Below are 15,814 nucleotides of genomic sequence, written 5' to 3' on the forward strand. Positions count from 1 at the left end.
TGAAAACAACACTTTGGCAACATAACTACTGCACAGCACAACTCCTGTGATTTTATTACATGCAATTACAATATGCATTTTTAAAAATATATATATTCTTTTCTTCAAATTGTGTTTGTTTGTGCATACATTATGCTTTTATTTGATCAGAGTAATCATATGTTCTCAGCTTTACTGGTTGCCAGTGAATATTCTGGCTGTTGATCCTTGTAATGTAACAAGATAGATACTGTTTTCTGTAGACTTTCAGATATCTAGTAATATGGTTACATTTTATAATGTTTTTGTAACGTTTGATTTTGTATTATATTACAACATTTACATAAAAAATCTATATTTGGGATTTTTACCGACAGAAATACATATATATATATATATATATATATATATATATATATATATATATATATATATATATATATATATATATATATATATATATATATATATATATAATGTATATTGATTGAAAATAATAAAATCATATCATCACCTTATTATGTTTGATTGAAATAAGAAATATTTCAATGAAGTCTGTTCCAACATTGCAGGAGTTCCTTAATCTATGCCTGTTGACTATGTCAATATTGACATTGAAAAACTAAATACAAACGAGTATAGTCTGGAGTACGTGTCCTAACTCTCTAAATTTTAGTACTTTTACTTTCATACAATAAATGTTTCTACTTAAACACAGCTGAAATGAAACTAAGCAAAACTAAGTTTCTAACTTATGAAACTAAGCAATGGTTAATTTACTTTTAATGTATCCTGAACTACATTACAAAGAAAGTTTGTCTCTAGGTTTATTTTGTCTCCAGAACACTAAATCATCATCATCAACAATCTACATCTCTTATAGCTTAGATAGGAGAATTTCAGAACAATATCAAGATCATTTTCTATTATTACATTTTTACATGTGAACTAAACACAGGTTTTTTAAAAGGTTTTAAAGACTGAAAAGGTTATTGCAAAACACAGTTTTCTATCCCACAACCATTAGTGTTGATTTAGAGATTTATCTGGGATTTTTTATGTTTTGTTTGGTACAATTTAGAGCCAAAATATTTGGTTTTGGGCTAAAATGCTGTAGTACTTGGCAACATTCACAATGAAATCAATCTTCAAAAAGTGTCACTAGAGTTCCAGCTGTCATAAACTCCCAAATTCACCATCCAACATCGTATTATACAGTGGTTGTGGCAACCGATTTGTTTGTTGATTGTACATTAATATGACAAATTTAAAAGTTTATTATTTCAATTCTTATTTAAACAACCATCCCTTTCTTTTTGTGTTCAACCTTTTTCAAACTTGACTGTGAATAAATATATTCATATGGAAATTTAGAAATCTCATTAACAGGGGATTTTAAAACCAAAAACTATTATTAAAGCAAACATCCAAAGTTTTACTATTGCATGTGCAGACATTTTTGCAATGTCTTTTCCAGTTTTATATTTATGAAGAATGCCAGTGATGCATATGCCAACTGCATATGTCTTGTAAGATCTGGTGTTCATATTCATACAAAAATTAGTCAATATTAAGGTTGTCCATTTGGGGGAAATCCAAGACCCTAAACTCCAAAAATTAATTTAAATGTACTTTCCACAAAAAGTAGGATCCAATTTAAAACTTAAAAGTGGCTTGTGAAACAAGTTTTTAAAAAAAGTGACATTGAACATGATAAATAATTATGTATCATTTTATTTTTATTTATATGACACTTAACTTTAATTATAACTAACTATAATTATAAATTAATAAATTAGCATTAACTCGTCATGCTACCTGCCTAAATAGACTACTTGTTTATTATTATAAATGTATTAGTTGTCCATATACTCTCTCCGTTGAAATTATTATACTGCAAGTGTGTAGCTGGTATGGCTTTTTAATCTATTCAGGATTTGTTCTCTAGACCATATCAGGATTCCAGCCAATGCCTAAAATGCCCTAAGAAAGGTGAGTCACAGCACCTTCATTGTTATAGTTTTAGAGGATAAGTTTGACATGTAGGTTACGATATGAATAGAGCTGTGCATAAAAGCTCACTGCTGCTGGGGACATACATGGCAGTTGTATTATTCACAGCTCATGCATGAAAATGTTGGATTTTTTCAGTTGTATAATTAGTGAGTCATTCAATTTCTCATCTTCAGAAACAAATTTTCCTAGTCAGCGTTGCACTGGATACAAATCCTATACAAGCAAAAAAGGTACACAAAAAAAGTACTGGTGAATGGGTGTGTCCCATGCAAATATATATGCTCTGCAAATTTAAAACCTTTAAAGACCTTCGAACTCATGTGAAATGTGCATTTTAACATTTCCCTCATTTGATATATATTTTTTCTGTGATGTATTTAGAAGTTATTCATTTAAGATTTTAAACACACAAATGTCTGACTCTTAGCTGATATGTTTACAACAATTGTGCTCCACAATGAGTTCTGCCTCATTTCTCTCAATAAATGTCTTGCTGCTAGTAAATGTTTTTCACACAAAAATCACGGATTTTTGGAATAGTTCTTTATGCTCTCAAGCTGCAGAAAACTAGAATAATTGGGTATATTGTTTCTAAGCATAGAATCTAAATGTCTGCTCTTTTAATTTCCAGATAACAGCTTAAAACACTGTATCCACAAAATATACCACTGCCCTTACTCAGAAACACTTCCAACTTTTTTCACAAACCCTTAGCAGTTCCTTCTTTGCTGGCCAGCTGTATTTAAAATGTTACCATGCCCAACAGATATTATTCAACAGCAGCCTGTGTCTCTGGAAGTCCATGAACTTGTTGTGCAGGTGGCTGATAATATCCTCCTCTTCAACCTATTGACTTGTAACCTTCATACAGGGTTGACCAAAGATACATCAAAATGTATTGAAAAATAAAATACCAAATACCTTAATTTTAACCTTTAGCAACAACATCATGTATTAAAATAAACCACTGTATTTCTGTTTTCTGTTCTGATCTCAAATGGGTCTGGGCAAACTACTGAGTAGGCACCAATCAGGTTCTGCATTTTTATGATGTCATCATATAGACTTCTTACAAAGTATTTTACAGTATTTTAAAACTACAATAATTAAAAACAGTAAAGTATTGTGATAAAATATATGAAGCCATTTTCATCGATCCTATCAAATACAAATTACAAAATCCTATTTAATATACGTATTCGTATTTGAAATACATGCATCATAAATACTGCCCATCCCTGCCTTCATTTTCCTGGAGACCTGCATGCAACCAAAACCTCACGATCACCTGATAGCTCCTGTCTTCCTTCGGAGCTCCAACCACATTCTTTGCTTACCACCTGTCTGCCAAGAGGGTAATAATGAGATTATGAAAGGGACTGCCAGATAAGCGCTGCTGTTAACAATAATGATAAACATATATTTAATCAATGTGCATCAAAATAAAGAAAGAGCTAAATGATATTGAACTGCTGCTTATTCAGCTGCCAATTTGCAGTTAGTTTACATGATTTTTAATTACTGTGGCTGTGGGCAGTTAGTGAGCCAACAGAAATAGAATACAATCACAAAATCTCAAATATATTAGTTATAAACACTGTCCATCACACAGGACCAAATGACAGTAAAAATATGGTTTTCTTAGCTGACAAGTACTAAAAAAGTTTAAAGTTCAAAAAATCTATTTCTTTGGTGCCCACAGTTGCACCAACACTTTCACGTACCAGGATTAATCTTAGCACTGATTCAAGGCCAAAACTATATTTTTTTCATTTCCTACTTCCCAGTTTTGCTAATGGAATAAACAGGGTAAAAGACTAAAAGGAACACACAGGAATTAGACAGTGAATGACTGGAAGAAAGTTCTGTGGACAGGTGGGTCCAAACGACGCTCTAACAGAAAAACTTATGTAAGACAAATAACAGGAGAGATGATATCAGACTGCCTCACACCCACAGTCAAACAAAGAGGTGGAAGCTTAATCATTTAGGGTTGTTTTAGAGCAGAGGGAAAGGAATACTGGAATGGCTACCATTCCATACGTCAACACCATGCAACTCCATCTGGACTGTGGCTAATTGGAATAAACAATGCAAAGCAAGAATACAATGACCTGAAGCATACATCCAAGCTATGTCAGCATTATTTAGAGAGCAGTCTGCTGGGGTGATATCTATCAAGGATGGGCTTGCCCAGACACTGGACTTAAATCCCATTGAGCTGGTCTGGGATGAACTCCATCAAAGGTCAGTATGAAATATTCAACTAGCAAGGCACACCTCTGAAGTTTTAGAATAGACAGGAAAAGTATTTTAGCCGAATGTTTGGAAAAACTAACTGTCTGAATTCCAATTGTGTGTAAAGTTGTTATTCAATGAAAATAACATGTAACATTTTAAATGTATATATTTGTTTAATGGAAGTAAAGCTTCATACAATCTAATTACTTAGTTTGTTGCATATACCATATAAGATGTATGCATTTGAAAAGCAATAATCCCTTTCACCTGTTTTATGACAAAAAATAACAAAATAGAAGAAAAAACTAAAGGAGCATGCATGTGTCTCTCAAAAATTATTTAAAAAAATGATCTTATTTAAACTAACAACCAAGTTGTGCTACTGTATGAGACATTTAGATTTAACTTATCACTTGGATTTATCCTTATTACAAAGGCATGTAGTTCTGTAACTGAATACCAACTGTGTAGAATATTTAAAAAATATGTCTTTTAAATATTTGCAGAATGTGTTCATATTTTAAAAAAAAAATAATAATAATTCATAATTGGCACTTGGTCCACATAGATGCCCATTTGGATGAAACCTTTTATTGATTGCATCAGATCTCAGCCAGCTGGCGACTCCAATTTCCTGCAATCATCACAGATGCAAGCATCAACAAAACAATTACAAAACAGTGACAAAAAAAAAAAAACAGTTAGCAGCAAGCTATAAATAATAAATAATATGAAATGAATATATGACTTTGTAAGCGGATGGCTTGGGTTACACAGAGCCCAATGATTCACACTGGAGGTTTCTTTTCAAGTCAAGTCAAGTTTATTTCTATAGCGCTTTTCACAACAGACGTTGTCTCAAAGCAGCTTTAAAGAAATCAACAGTCAAGATAAATGGTGTGTATTTATCCCTGATGAGCAGCCATGGTGACTGTGGCAAGGAAAAACTCCCTTAGATGTTATGAGGAAGAAACCTTGAGAGGAACCATACTCAAAAGGGAAACCCATCCTCATTTGGGTGACATCAAGAGTTTGATCATACATCTTTCAACAATACAGAACACTGGAGAGTGAGAACTAACATGAGCACTGGAGTATAAGATTATAAGTAATGATCTTTCTACAGTCTTATACAGTCTATATGGTTATAAAACTAGGAGCTACTGAGCTCAACATTTGTGATCATCACAGATCCAACACAAGCTTCTGTACACTTTAAACACTCCAGGAGGTCCAATGTCAAAACTCCACACATGTAGTGGGATCCAATTGGCATTGTTACGTCCCTAGATGGTTCGGGATGTTTGTGAGTTCGGCATCTACTTCTTCAAAGGTCCATAATCTTCATTAGGTGGGAGGTGACTGGAGCTGGCCAACCTCAGGATGCCTCGGGATGGGGAAAGAAAGAGAAGCAGTGGAGAGAAATTAGCGTAGCTGCTGTTCATGATATTGCAGCACAAGTTGAAAATGTGCATGTGATCATATGTTCTGGAGCACAAGGTTATGATGTGAGACGTATGTTATGTGAAGGCTTTGCTAAAAAGATACATTTTTAATCTGCACCTAAACTTGGAGAGTGTGTCTGAACCCCGAACACTGTCAGGAAGACTGTTTCAAAGTTTAGGAGCTAAATGTGAGAATGCTCTACCACCTTTAGTGGACTTTGCTATTCTTTTAAAGTGTATGTGATTGTGTGGGCAATTAAGCACATCTCTGCTCAAGCAGTAACTTGAAAACTCAGGTGTTGCTGCATTTTAAACTGCTCCCTTTCTTCTATATAGTGCACTTTATTGTGTGTCTGCCATTTTCAACTTTATTCCTTACTTTTGTTCACTCATATGTACCCACAATTCACTCTGATTTTCATACTGCAACTCGACATGGAACAAAAGAAAATCTTCCCAGGAAAATAAATTTTGCCAAAACCAAAATGAGCAATGACCTAGAAGATTTTATAGGGTTTAGCTCTGAAGCTGGTTCAAGGACATTAACAGGAACCCCTGTGACAATGTTCTACACATAAAATATCTTTATATACTTGTTTATTCTTGTTAGTTTTAATTTTATGCTTTAAAATAAATAAAATAAATGTGTAGTGTACAGTAATGTATTAAATAATTTAGATTTTCAATGTTTATATTTAATTCATAATTCATTTAATTTCATATAATAAACATACTTGTAAGTAAACATGACAGAAATTGCCTATTGCTTTATTAGAGATCATAGATGTGAATCAGGGAAGGAGTATCTTTCTCCTTTCTGGCGCATAATATATAAGTTAGGTCTGAATTCACCAACACATTTTAATTTCTGTCTTCCTATATAGTGAACTCGACTACCATGCACTTTATAGGGATTATTAGTGAATGAGTGAACGAGTGAGCGATTTCAGACCAGCCTGTGTGTGGTTTGGGAGTTGTCGTTTAGCCACCTGTGATGGCTGTGATGATTGCTGGGAATTGTATTTGCCAGCTGGCTGAGAGCTGACAGATGGAATGTGAATGCTAAAATGTTTTGACTCTATAATGAGTAATTAGCCATTTTACAATCGGAAATAATCACAAACAGTTTCTATATTTTATGAGATGGAGGCTTTTTTATAGATTTCGATGGGCCTGTGGCAATCAGAGAGAATCTGTTTTCAGTACCAAACAAAGGTAAAAAATCAGCAGACAAAGAAAATTAAGGATATGAAACTACCATTTTTTTATATGTATACATTGGTTGCAGGTATGTGTGTTCTGAATTCTTTGATGAGAATAAACCCAGCTGCAATTTGATCACCATTGAATCACAAGGAACTATCAATAAATTCTGTGTGGTTGAGGTTTGTTGGTGCAAGTTATTTTTTAGACACAGTAATAAAAATATCATTAGATAGATGCTATTTCCAATCCGGACTGACTGAGGTCTCCCAGTCAGGAAGTCCAGGATCCAGTTGCAGAGGGAGGTGTTAAGGCCCAGTAGGCTCAGCTTCTCGATCAGGTGCTGAGGGATGATTGTGGAAGTTTTGAGATACTGCACTATATACACTGGCGATCATAATTAGAGAACAATTTATAAACAATTGAACATTTCTAAAATAATGTCATCTTCACTGCTCAACAGGTATCCTGTCTATACCATGCTACCAGAACACCTTTTCCACAAAATAACTAAGGCATTTAAAAAAAAAACATTATTTTGCAGAAAACACACTGATCAAAATTAGAGAACCAGTTATTGGTGTTAATCTGGCACCTGGTGCTAATTTCCTTGATTATCTGTCAACCCCTATTTAACTTTTTTTTAAATTTAGCAGCCTACCTTCCAGTTTCACTGACTCTGCAAGATGGTGGGCCGTTCTAAAGTGACTGAAAGCCTCCGGCAGCAGGTTGTCCAGATGAAGGCCAAAGGGATGACCCTATCAGCCATAGCAAGATAAGTTGGTTGTTCCAAATCTGTGATTTCAAGAATATTGAATCTTTACAACATCACAAACTCATTGAAGTCCGCCAAGAAGGCTGGTTGTCCACGGAAGACAAATACAAGAGAGGACAGGATACTGCGGAGGATCTCAATGGGCAATCGTTTCCACACTGCAGCTGGAATTGCTCACCAGTTCAGCACTGAACAGGGTAAGGATCTGTCTCGTCATACAGTGTCTCGACGTTTAAGGGCATTTAGACTGAAAGCCCACTCTGCAGAGACCAAACCTCTCATTAGCAGAAAGAATCAAAAGGCTAAACTAAGCATGTTGTGTGGACAGAGGAGAACTGGTCCAAAGTTCACTTCAGTGATGAAAGTAAGTTTAATTTATTTGGGTCCGATGGGAAACATTATGTTCCTGCGTTCATCACCCAATCAGACCGCAGTGTTCATGCAGGACAACGCTCCATGTCACACAGCAAAACAGGTAAAGCAGTTCCTTGAAACTGAAAACATTGAAATAATGACATGGCCTGCCCAGAGTCCTGATCTCAACCCAATAGAGAACCTCTGGAAAATCCTTGGCGACAAAGTTATGGCCAAGAAACCCACTACAGTCACCGAACTGTGGAGGAGACTGGAAGAAGAGTGGACCAAAATCACACCAGAGCAGTGTGAGAGACCAGGGCTGTCCTGTGGCCGGAGATGTGCTGAAGTCATTCAGAGCAGAGGCCTGTACACTTCCTACTAATTGCTGACTGTTGTAACCTTCAGAAAATATTGTTGTAATCTTTTTCCATGCTACAGTCCTTGTTGTTCTCTAATTTTGATCAGTGTGTTTTCTGCAAAATAATGTTTTTTTTTTTTTAATGCCTTAGTTATTTTGTGAATAAGGTGTTCTGGTAGCATGGTATAGACAGGACAAAAACTCCTTCAACTGTTGAGCAGTGAAGATGACATTATTTCAGAATTGTTCAATTGTTTATAAATTGTTCTCTAATTTTGATCGCCAGTGTATATACACTCACCGGCCACTTAATTAGGTACACCTATCCAACTGCTTGTTAACGCAAATTTCTAATTAGCCAATCACATGGCAGCAACTCAATGCATTTAGGCATGTAGACATGGTCAAGACGATCTGCTGCAGTTCAAACCGAGCGTCAGAATGGGGAAGAAAGGTGATTTAAGTGACTTTGAACGTGGCATGGTTGTTGGTGCCAGAGAGGCTGGTCTGAGTATTTCAGAAACTGCTGATCTACTGGGATTTTCATGCACAACCATCTCTGGGGTTTACAGAGAATGGTCCGAAAAAGAGAAAATATCCAGTGAGCGGCAGTTCTGTGGGCTCAAATGCCTTGTTGATGCCAGAGGTCAGAGGAGAATGGCCAGACTGGTTCGAACTAATAGAAAGGCAACAGTAACTCAAATAACCACTCGTTACAACCGAGGTATGCAGAAGAGCATCTCTGAAAGCACAACACGTCGGACCTTGAGGCAGATGGGCTACAGCAGCAGAAGACCACACCGGGTGCCACTCCTGACAGCTAAGAACAGGAAACTGAGGCTACAATTCGCACAGGCTCACCAAAATTGGCAATAGATCATTGGAAAAACGTTGCCTGGTCTGATGAGTCTCGATTTCTGCTGCGACATTTGGATGGTAGGGTCAGAATTTGGCGTCAACAACATGAAAGCATGGATCCATCCTGCCTTGTATCAACGGTTCAGGCTGGTGGTGGTGGTGTAGTGGTGTGGGGGATATTTATTTTTTTTGGCACACTTTGGGCCCATTAGTACCAATTGAGCATCGTGTCAACGCCACAGCCTACCTTTGTTGCTGACCATGTCCATCCCTTTATGACCACAGTGTATCCATCTTCTGATGGCTACATTCAGCAGGATAACGCACCATGTCATAAAGCACGAATCATCTCAGACTGGTTTCTCGAACATGACGGAGTTCACTGTACTCAAATTTATTTAATAGGAACACAGTGACCTTTTCAACATAATTTTACCAATCGTTTGAATTGCAATCAAATATGCGGATCAGGAATCAGGAAGGATGATTCGCTGTGGCGAACCCTAATGGGAGAAGCCTGAAAGAAGAAGAAAAAGAAGAAGAAAGGGAAATTGCTCAACTGATTCTGATTTTCTTCTTAGGATATGCCAATAAATCTGCATTATTATCTATATCTAATTGGTACAGTGGCAAAACAGGTAGCACTGCCCTCTTACAGCTTTAGGGTTTTCAGGTTGATCCAGTTGTGCCCATGTGCAGATGGGTTTCCTCCTACCTCCCAAAAACAACCATGCTGGTAGGGTTATTGTCTAAATTTCCTCAAAGTATATTATATACATAATATGTACACATATTCCTGCTGCTAAAAATAAAATTATGAATGTAAATATATTAATATGATGATTATATATTAAAGAAATCTCTCAGCACTTAACCAGAAGAAGATTCTGGTTTCTCTTCTCTGGTAACTCTTTCATAACCGTTACTAACCCTGCACATATGTTCCTAGTTCCCAAGAATCTGCAGAGCCATGAGCAACATTCTCATGAACTTTCTAAACTATTAAGATTGTGAGGAATGAATACTTGCCAAAGGTGAAGGGGCATAAAATGTCCCAGTTGCTATAACCTAAACACATCTCAATCTTTAGATTGATAATGACCTTTAAAGTAGGACTGTTAAAAAGATAAAACACTCACTGAGTATAAAATATCTAAAATATGTTTACACAATCACCCACTATTTTTAATGAGGAAAAGGCAATGCAATGTTGAATCCTATTTCTTTATTTAATTCACATTATATATTCAAGCACAGAGTAACGCTTATGTGTAAAATGAACACTTACATTAATAAAATCTAAACAAAAACAAAAACACAAAGAAAGAAAGAAAGAAAAAAAGGGAAAAGAAAACATCACTTATTACAGAAAAGACCTTTTTGCATTCTTTGGTTGTAGGAAAATATAGATTTTACACATATCTTAGAGAAAATACTGTCTCTGCTCATTTATACTTTATCAAACTATAAAAATGTAATGCAGTATCAACCTGGGAAAATGCTTCTTTTTTATGAAATGGACAAGACAAAATTTGAAAGCCACTGTAGGATAAATAAAACACCTAGTCGAACGTATCCCGTATAAACAATGTTTATTGCATGGCTAGAGAAATGAAATTGGCTTTTTTAATATTATAATCTAACCTACACAGTCATTTCACTTAATAATATTAAACCGTTTTGCTTAGGAATGTTTGCTACCAGCATTCAGATTTTCACATGAATACCTCCGTAGCTGTGTTTTTGGTGCACAGTAAACACATTAGCTTGTGGCTGAAGACTCAGGGCTTCTACGCATTGCAGGTGGAAAAGAGAGAGACTGATGAGTAAAGCTGTATGAGAGGGCAGCATGGCTCAGCCTGGACTCCAAAAGAAATCCCTCAAACAAAACCAAATCGATAGATAAAGCATTACAATCAAGCCAATCTAGTCTCAAAAATTTCTGCTGTAGTACACTGAGGGATACCCAAATGATGTTCTTAATTTAACTTATGGTTAATGGTTTAAAGATATGCTTATTCCCTAATTTAAGGTAAAAGACACAAAACCCGGTGCAATGTGGCTTAGTGAAACATGACAAATTTACAGTGGTCCCTCACTAAACACTCAAGTCTCCAAACGTTCACAACTAATACTTCAGAAATTAAAACATGTTGCCCTTACTCGGATCAGAACATTCATACCATGTCATAGTCCAGAATATACCATTTAGGACACAAAAACACCTTCTTCTTAGATGCAGATGGAAGCTCGAGAACACTGAAGTCGCTCATTCATAGAACAGATCTGGTGTATAAATCTGATTCCAACAAATCATTCTGCAGAATATCAAACCAACAGTCATCCCACTGAAGAGTCTATATAATAAAGTCACTGATGACAGCATCTCCCCCAGCATTTCAGACGTCTCAATCAGACTTGTCCTTCTTCTTGGCCCCTCCAATGGGAACTTTATTAGCAACTGCTGAGCCAACTGCGGTTACTCCGCCGGCCACCGCGGACACGCCCCCTTTCACCAATCCTACTCCCATGCCAGGAACAGCAGCAACAGATGTGACCGCTGTCTTAGTGAGGTCCAAGCCTTTTCCTCCAATCCAGGCCACCCCACCAACAGTGGCCCCAACAGCCCCCTTGGTGACACTGAAGAGACCTCCCGTCACTCTGGAAAACATTCCTGGCTGAGCCTGCGGGTGGTCTTTATTTGTATCTGAAAGATAAAAAAAAATTACATATTTGAAAATCAGCAATAATTAACCTATAAAGGATAGCTATAATTATGATCTAACTAAAATCAAGTACTATAATCAATTAAGAAAGTTGTCATTTCTTGTCATACACCTCAAAAATCCACCGCAGTAAATTCTTTTTTTTTTTTTTAAATACTTTTTTTTTGCTGCTTCTCAAACCATTAACCCTTCTGTTCAAGTCCCTTTAAGTTAAAAGAGAAAAGAGATCATTTTGACCATTTTAATGCAATGAATTTCTCTGCTATCAATAATAAATAAAAGTAACTGTTATTAACGATATATTGTGTAACATTAGCTACATCAAACACCTACCGAGCAATTTTAATGAACATTAATGAACTTTTCATTCAGGTGTATCTTTCATGAGGGATACACATATGACATGAGTGAATGAGGCGCGGCTACCAGAGAATCTCAGTTACTATAGGAGAGTTAAAAACAGCTATCGAGTTGGCAATATATATACACGAGTAATATCACATTCTAGTATACTCTGACTGTCAAGGTTTGTAGGTCTGCATTCATTGAACGTTACCAAAAATGTTTTTAATGATATATACTTGACCATGCATGTAAAAATTCTTAAAACTATGATTACCTTTACTACCTGTACTATACTACCTGTGAGGCAAATAGCATTTGCAATGAAAACACAGACAAGCCTTTCCCTCCCCCCAGGACACATTACCCCTCTGCAAAAACTAAACAGTCAAAGCACAGCAGCCCTGCTTTGGTTAGGGCAGCGCTTCTTTCAAGGCCAGAAAAGTAAACAAAAGCCTAAAGCAAGAAAATATGTGATATTTCACCGCATGGCGTTATTGTAAATATAATCATTATAGGTAAAAAAGAAAACAAAAAAACCTGCATCTTTAAACATTTCTCTCAATTTTTGATTAAAGCATCTTATTTTCTATGAACCCAAGTGGAAACATGCTAACAAAAGAAATGCAACTGCAAATACCATTTTCAAATTTGCATTTGAGTTTGAGTAAAATCTGGAAAATACGGACACAGCCTTAAATAGCTACATTGCCCTGAAACTAAATGCAAATAAGGCGAAGAACAGCGATGTAACGCATACAGCAATTACTTAAGAAAGTATAAAAAAAAATAAAGTTTGATGTTCCATTCTTCAAATGTACACAGAGAGACGAAAGAGGGAGTGTTTGGAAGATGGAGGACTGAACGGCACAAGAGCTCCACCGTGTGAATTCAGAGTGGTACTACTTTCATACACGCCTGATTTGCTCATGCCAAAGAAACTCAAAGAAACCAATTACCTGCTGGAGGTTCATTCTTTAAGTATGCAGGCTCATCATGCTGTGACCCATCTATTTTGCTCATTGTGGTTCTGTGGAAAGAAAAAGAAAATCAGAGGATTTACATGATTCTTAATGTACACTAGTGAAAGGGCTCAAAGAACTAACAATGAGCTAAAGTGTGCTGCCTTCACCAACACAGAACAAGGCCAACCAGTTCACAATCAGGATTGTGTTTACTTTACACATCCAAACAGTACTGTATACACATTCGCAACTCTTCTGTTTTCTTTAAAGTTGATAGAGATGACACATGACTGCAAATGGTTGTGTGTAATGTAACAGCAAGCAGGAAAATATCCTGATATGTGGCACACAGAATTGTAACAGTAGTAAATTTAAAGGAATAGTCCAGCCTGATATGTATATTAAGTGTTTTGCTTTTTATTTATTTAGTTTAAACTTATCACGCATGTTACCTGCTGAGCTAAACGAGAAAGGACAATGATATCCAGTTACAATACTTTTTTTAAATGATGAGGGAAAAATCACTCACTCCACATATTACTGTTGTTCACTGACAATGTGAAATCCATCAGAAAAGTAGAGAAGACAGTAAATTACGATTCAATAATTGGCCTGAATTCCATACAGTTTTACTACAGTTTTTCTGCCTGGCTATATAAGAGGGGTCCCCAAAATGTTTCTTACGAAGAGCAAAAAAATCTAACTAGTTTAAGGGCCGTGAGTCAAAAGAAAATGCTGCACTGAAGTAAATGTTCTCATCATCCCACTTGAATGAAGAATGTGTACATGTACAATTAATAAAAGTGAAATTCACATATTGCAAAGTCAATTGTTTGCAGCTTAATTGGAAATAAAGATTTGCACCATTTTATCCCAGTCTTCTCAAATATGCCATTATAGCCAAATCTAAAGTCACCATACACCAACTGTGGCCTACAAACCCAAGTTTGTGCATCTCTACTATATAATATAAGTAAAAGGAAAGAGTGCTACAATGAGGAGCAGGATTGCCCCCCCCCCAAAAAAAAAAAAAGAAAAAAAAAAACCTGACCTGTTTGAGCAGTGTGAATAGATGAGAAGGTAAAAGATCTGGACACACTGAAGAACTAAAGCACTGCTGCATCACTCATTTTAGTTAGAAATGAAGCCCACCTGGATCCCACTGCCACCTCGATCAGCAGGCAGTAAAAACAGACCACCGCATGAAACCACAACAAAATTTCAAAACAAAAACAATTTTTACATTTTAAAGATTTAAAAAAAATTTTATCTTTTAAAATCAGTTTGAACCGTTTTGTGTGTGTGTGTGTGTGTGTGTGTGTGTGTGTGTGTGTGTGTGTGTGTGTGTGTGTGTGTGTGTGTGTGTGTGTGGGGGGGGGGGGGGTGTACAAGTCATCCACTGAGTGCAGTTACACGTAGGCATGAATGATAATGCAATAAGCCTCTCTTCAGAGCTTTACTCCATCAGACAGGGGAAACTTTAATATTCATAAATAATTCTCAGGATACATTTATTTGAACCAGAAAATAAAACGAATGAGTTTTGTATATGAATCTAAACCCATTGCTTGTTACATTAACAAAAGCTAAAATGCTAATGAGGCATTAACGTTCATCTTGCCTACAAATACACTTAAGAGATATAATAAGGGATTGAAATTCACACTAGGAAACAAGAAATCGATCAATCTAATGGTATAGGACATCATCCAGCACTTCTGTGAAAAGCTACCAGGTAAGTTGTCCTGTAGCTCAAAATGGGCCAACACAACACCAACACTTACACATAAATATACCACACAAATATATATATATATATATATATATATATATATATACACCGACCACAAATATCAAAGATTAAACAAAACCATGTGGTTAAGGCAAATACAACTCCTGCACTAGCTTGTTATTCGAGCTGGTTCCTCCCAGGTCTGAAATCTGCCTCCAGACAGAAAAAGAAGAAAAGTTTTCTGAACTTAAAGCTAAAGCTGCGACGTGTTACTCACAATTAGAGCTTTCACCTGGGGCTGCTTTCTCTTCTGTTCTTCTTCTCTCCTACTCTCCTGCTTCTGCTCGTCGCCTTACGACAGTCTGGAGCTTTTTTTGTTCTTTTTACAATTTCACTCAGCGAAGGAAGTAAAGCTGAAGCTCGCGGAACCCTCAGTCTTTCTGTCTCACACACAGACTTTGCGTGACGTGGACGTGGCGCTCTACTTTGCTCCAGTATGGAGACATGAATCAGGAAGTGACGTTACACGCTCCACGCGACGAAATATATGTGGTAAAAAAAAAAAAAGGTGGCAGAGCGAGAACATAAGCACCAAACCATGTTCAAGTCACAATGTGTTCTCTGTATGACAAACGAAATTACAACAAATACACTACATTGACAAAAGTGTAAGACCAGAAACATTGGAGGAGGGTTTAAACTGTTCTATCATGGTGTGGATGGAAAGAGAAATGGTGTAGGGGTGATTCTGAAGGAAGAGTACAGTAAGAGTGTAGTGGAGGTGAAAAGAGTTTCTGATAGGGTGATGAACGTAAAG

The 15,814-nt window shown here is 36.3% G+C and overlaps 1 protein-coding gene across 2 annotated transcripts; it reads right to left on the reverse strand.

The window, feature by feature from the left end:
• Positions 1-10,442: 10,442 nt before the first annotated feature.
• tmem263 (transmembrane protein 263) lies at positions 10,443-15,526 on the reverse strand. 2 transcript variants are annotated; one of them, XM_083552005.1, is made up of 3 exons: positions 15,290-15,526; positions 13,260-13,330; positions 10,443-11,939 (listed from the first exon to the last, which is right to left on the reverse strand). In XM_083552005.1, the coding sequence occupies exons 2-3, from the start codon at positions 13,321-13,323 to the stop codon at positions 11,641-11,643; spliced, it is 363 nt and encodes a 120-aa protein (XP_083408131.1). In that variant the 5' UTR covers positions 13,324-13,330; positions 15,290-15,526; the 3' UTR covers positions 10,443-11,640. The 2 variants fall into 2 exon arrangements, with proteins under 2 accessions (XP_083408131.1, XP_083408130.1); XM_083552004.1 differs by having other exon boundaries at positions 15,275-15,523.
• Positions 15,527-15,814: the final 288 nt, after the last annotated feature.

The sequence above is a fragment of the Silurus aristotelis genome (assembly GCF_946808225.1).
Source record: "Silurus aristotelis genome assembly, chromosome: 10".
NCBI classification, from domain to species: Eukaryota; Metazoa; Chordata; class Actinopteri; order Siluriformes; family Siluridae; genus Silurus; species Silurus aristotelis.

Coding starts and splice junctions, on each gene's coding strand:
- tmem263 (XM_083552005.1), bottom strand. CDS start 13,323: ATGAGCAAAATAGATGGGTCACAGCATGATGAGCCTGCATACTTAAAG. Junction 11,940..13,259: donor AAAGAATGAACCTCCAGCAG/GTAATTGGTTTC, acceptor TTTATCTTTCAG/ATACAAATAAAGACCACCCG.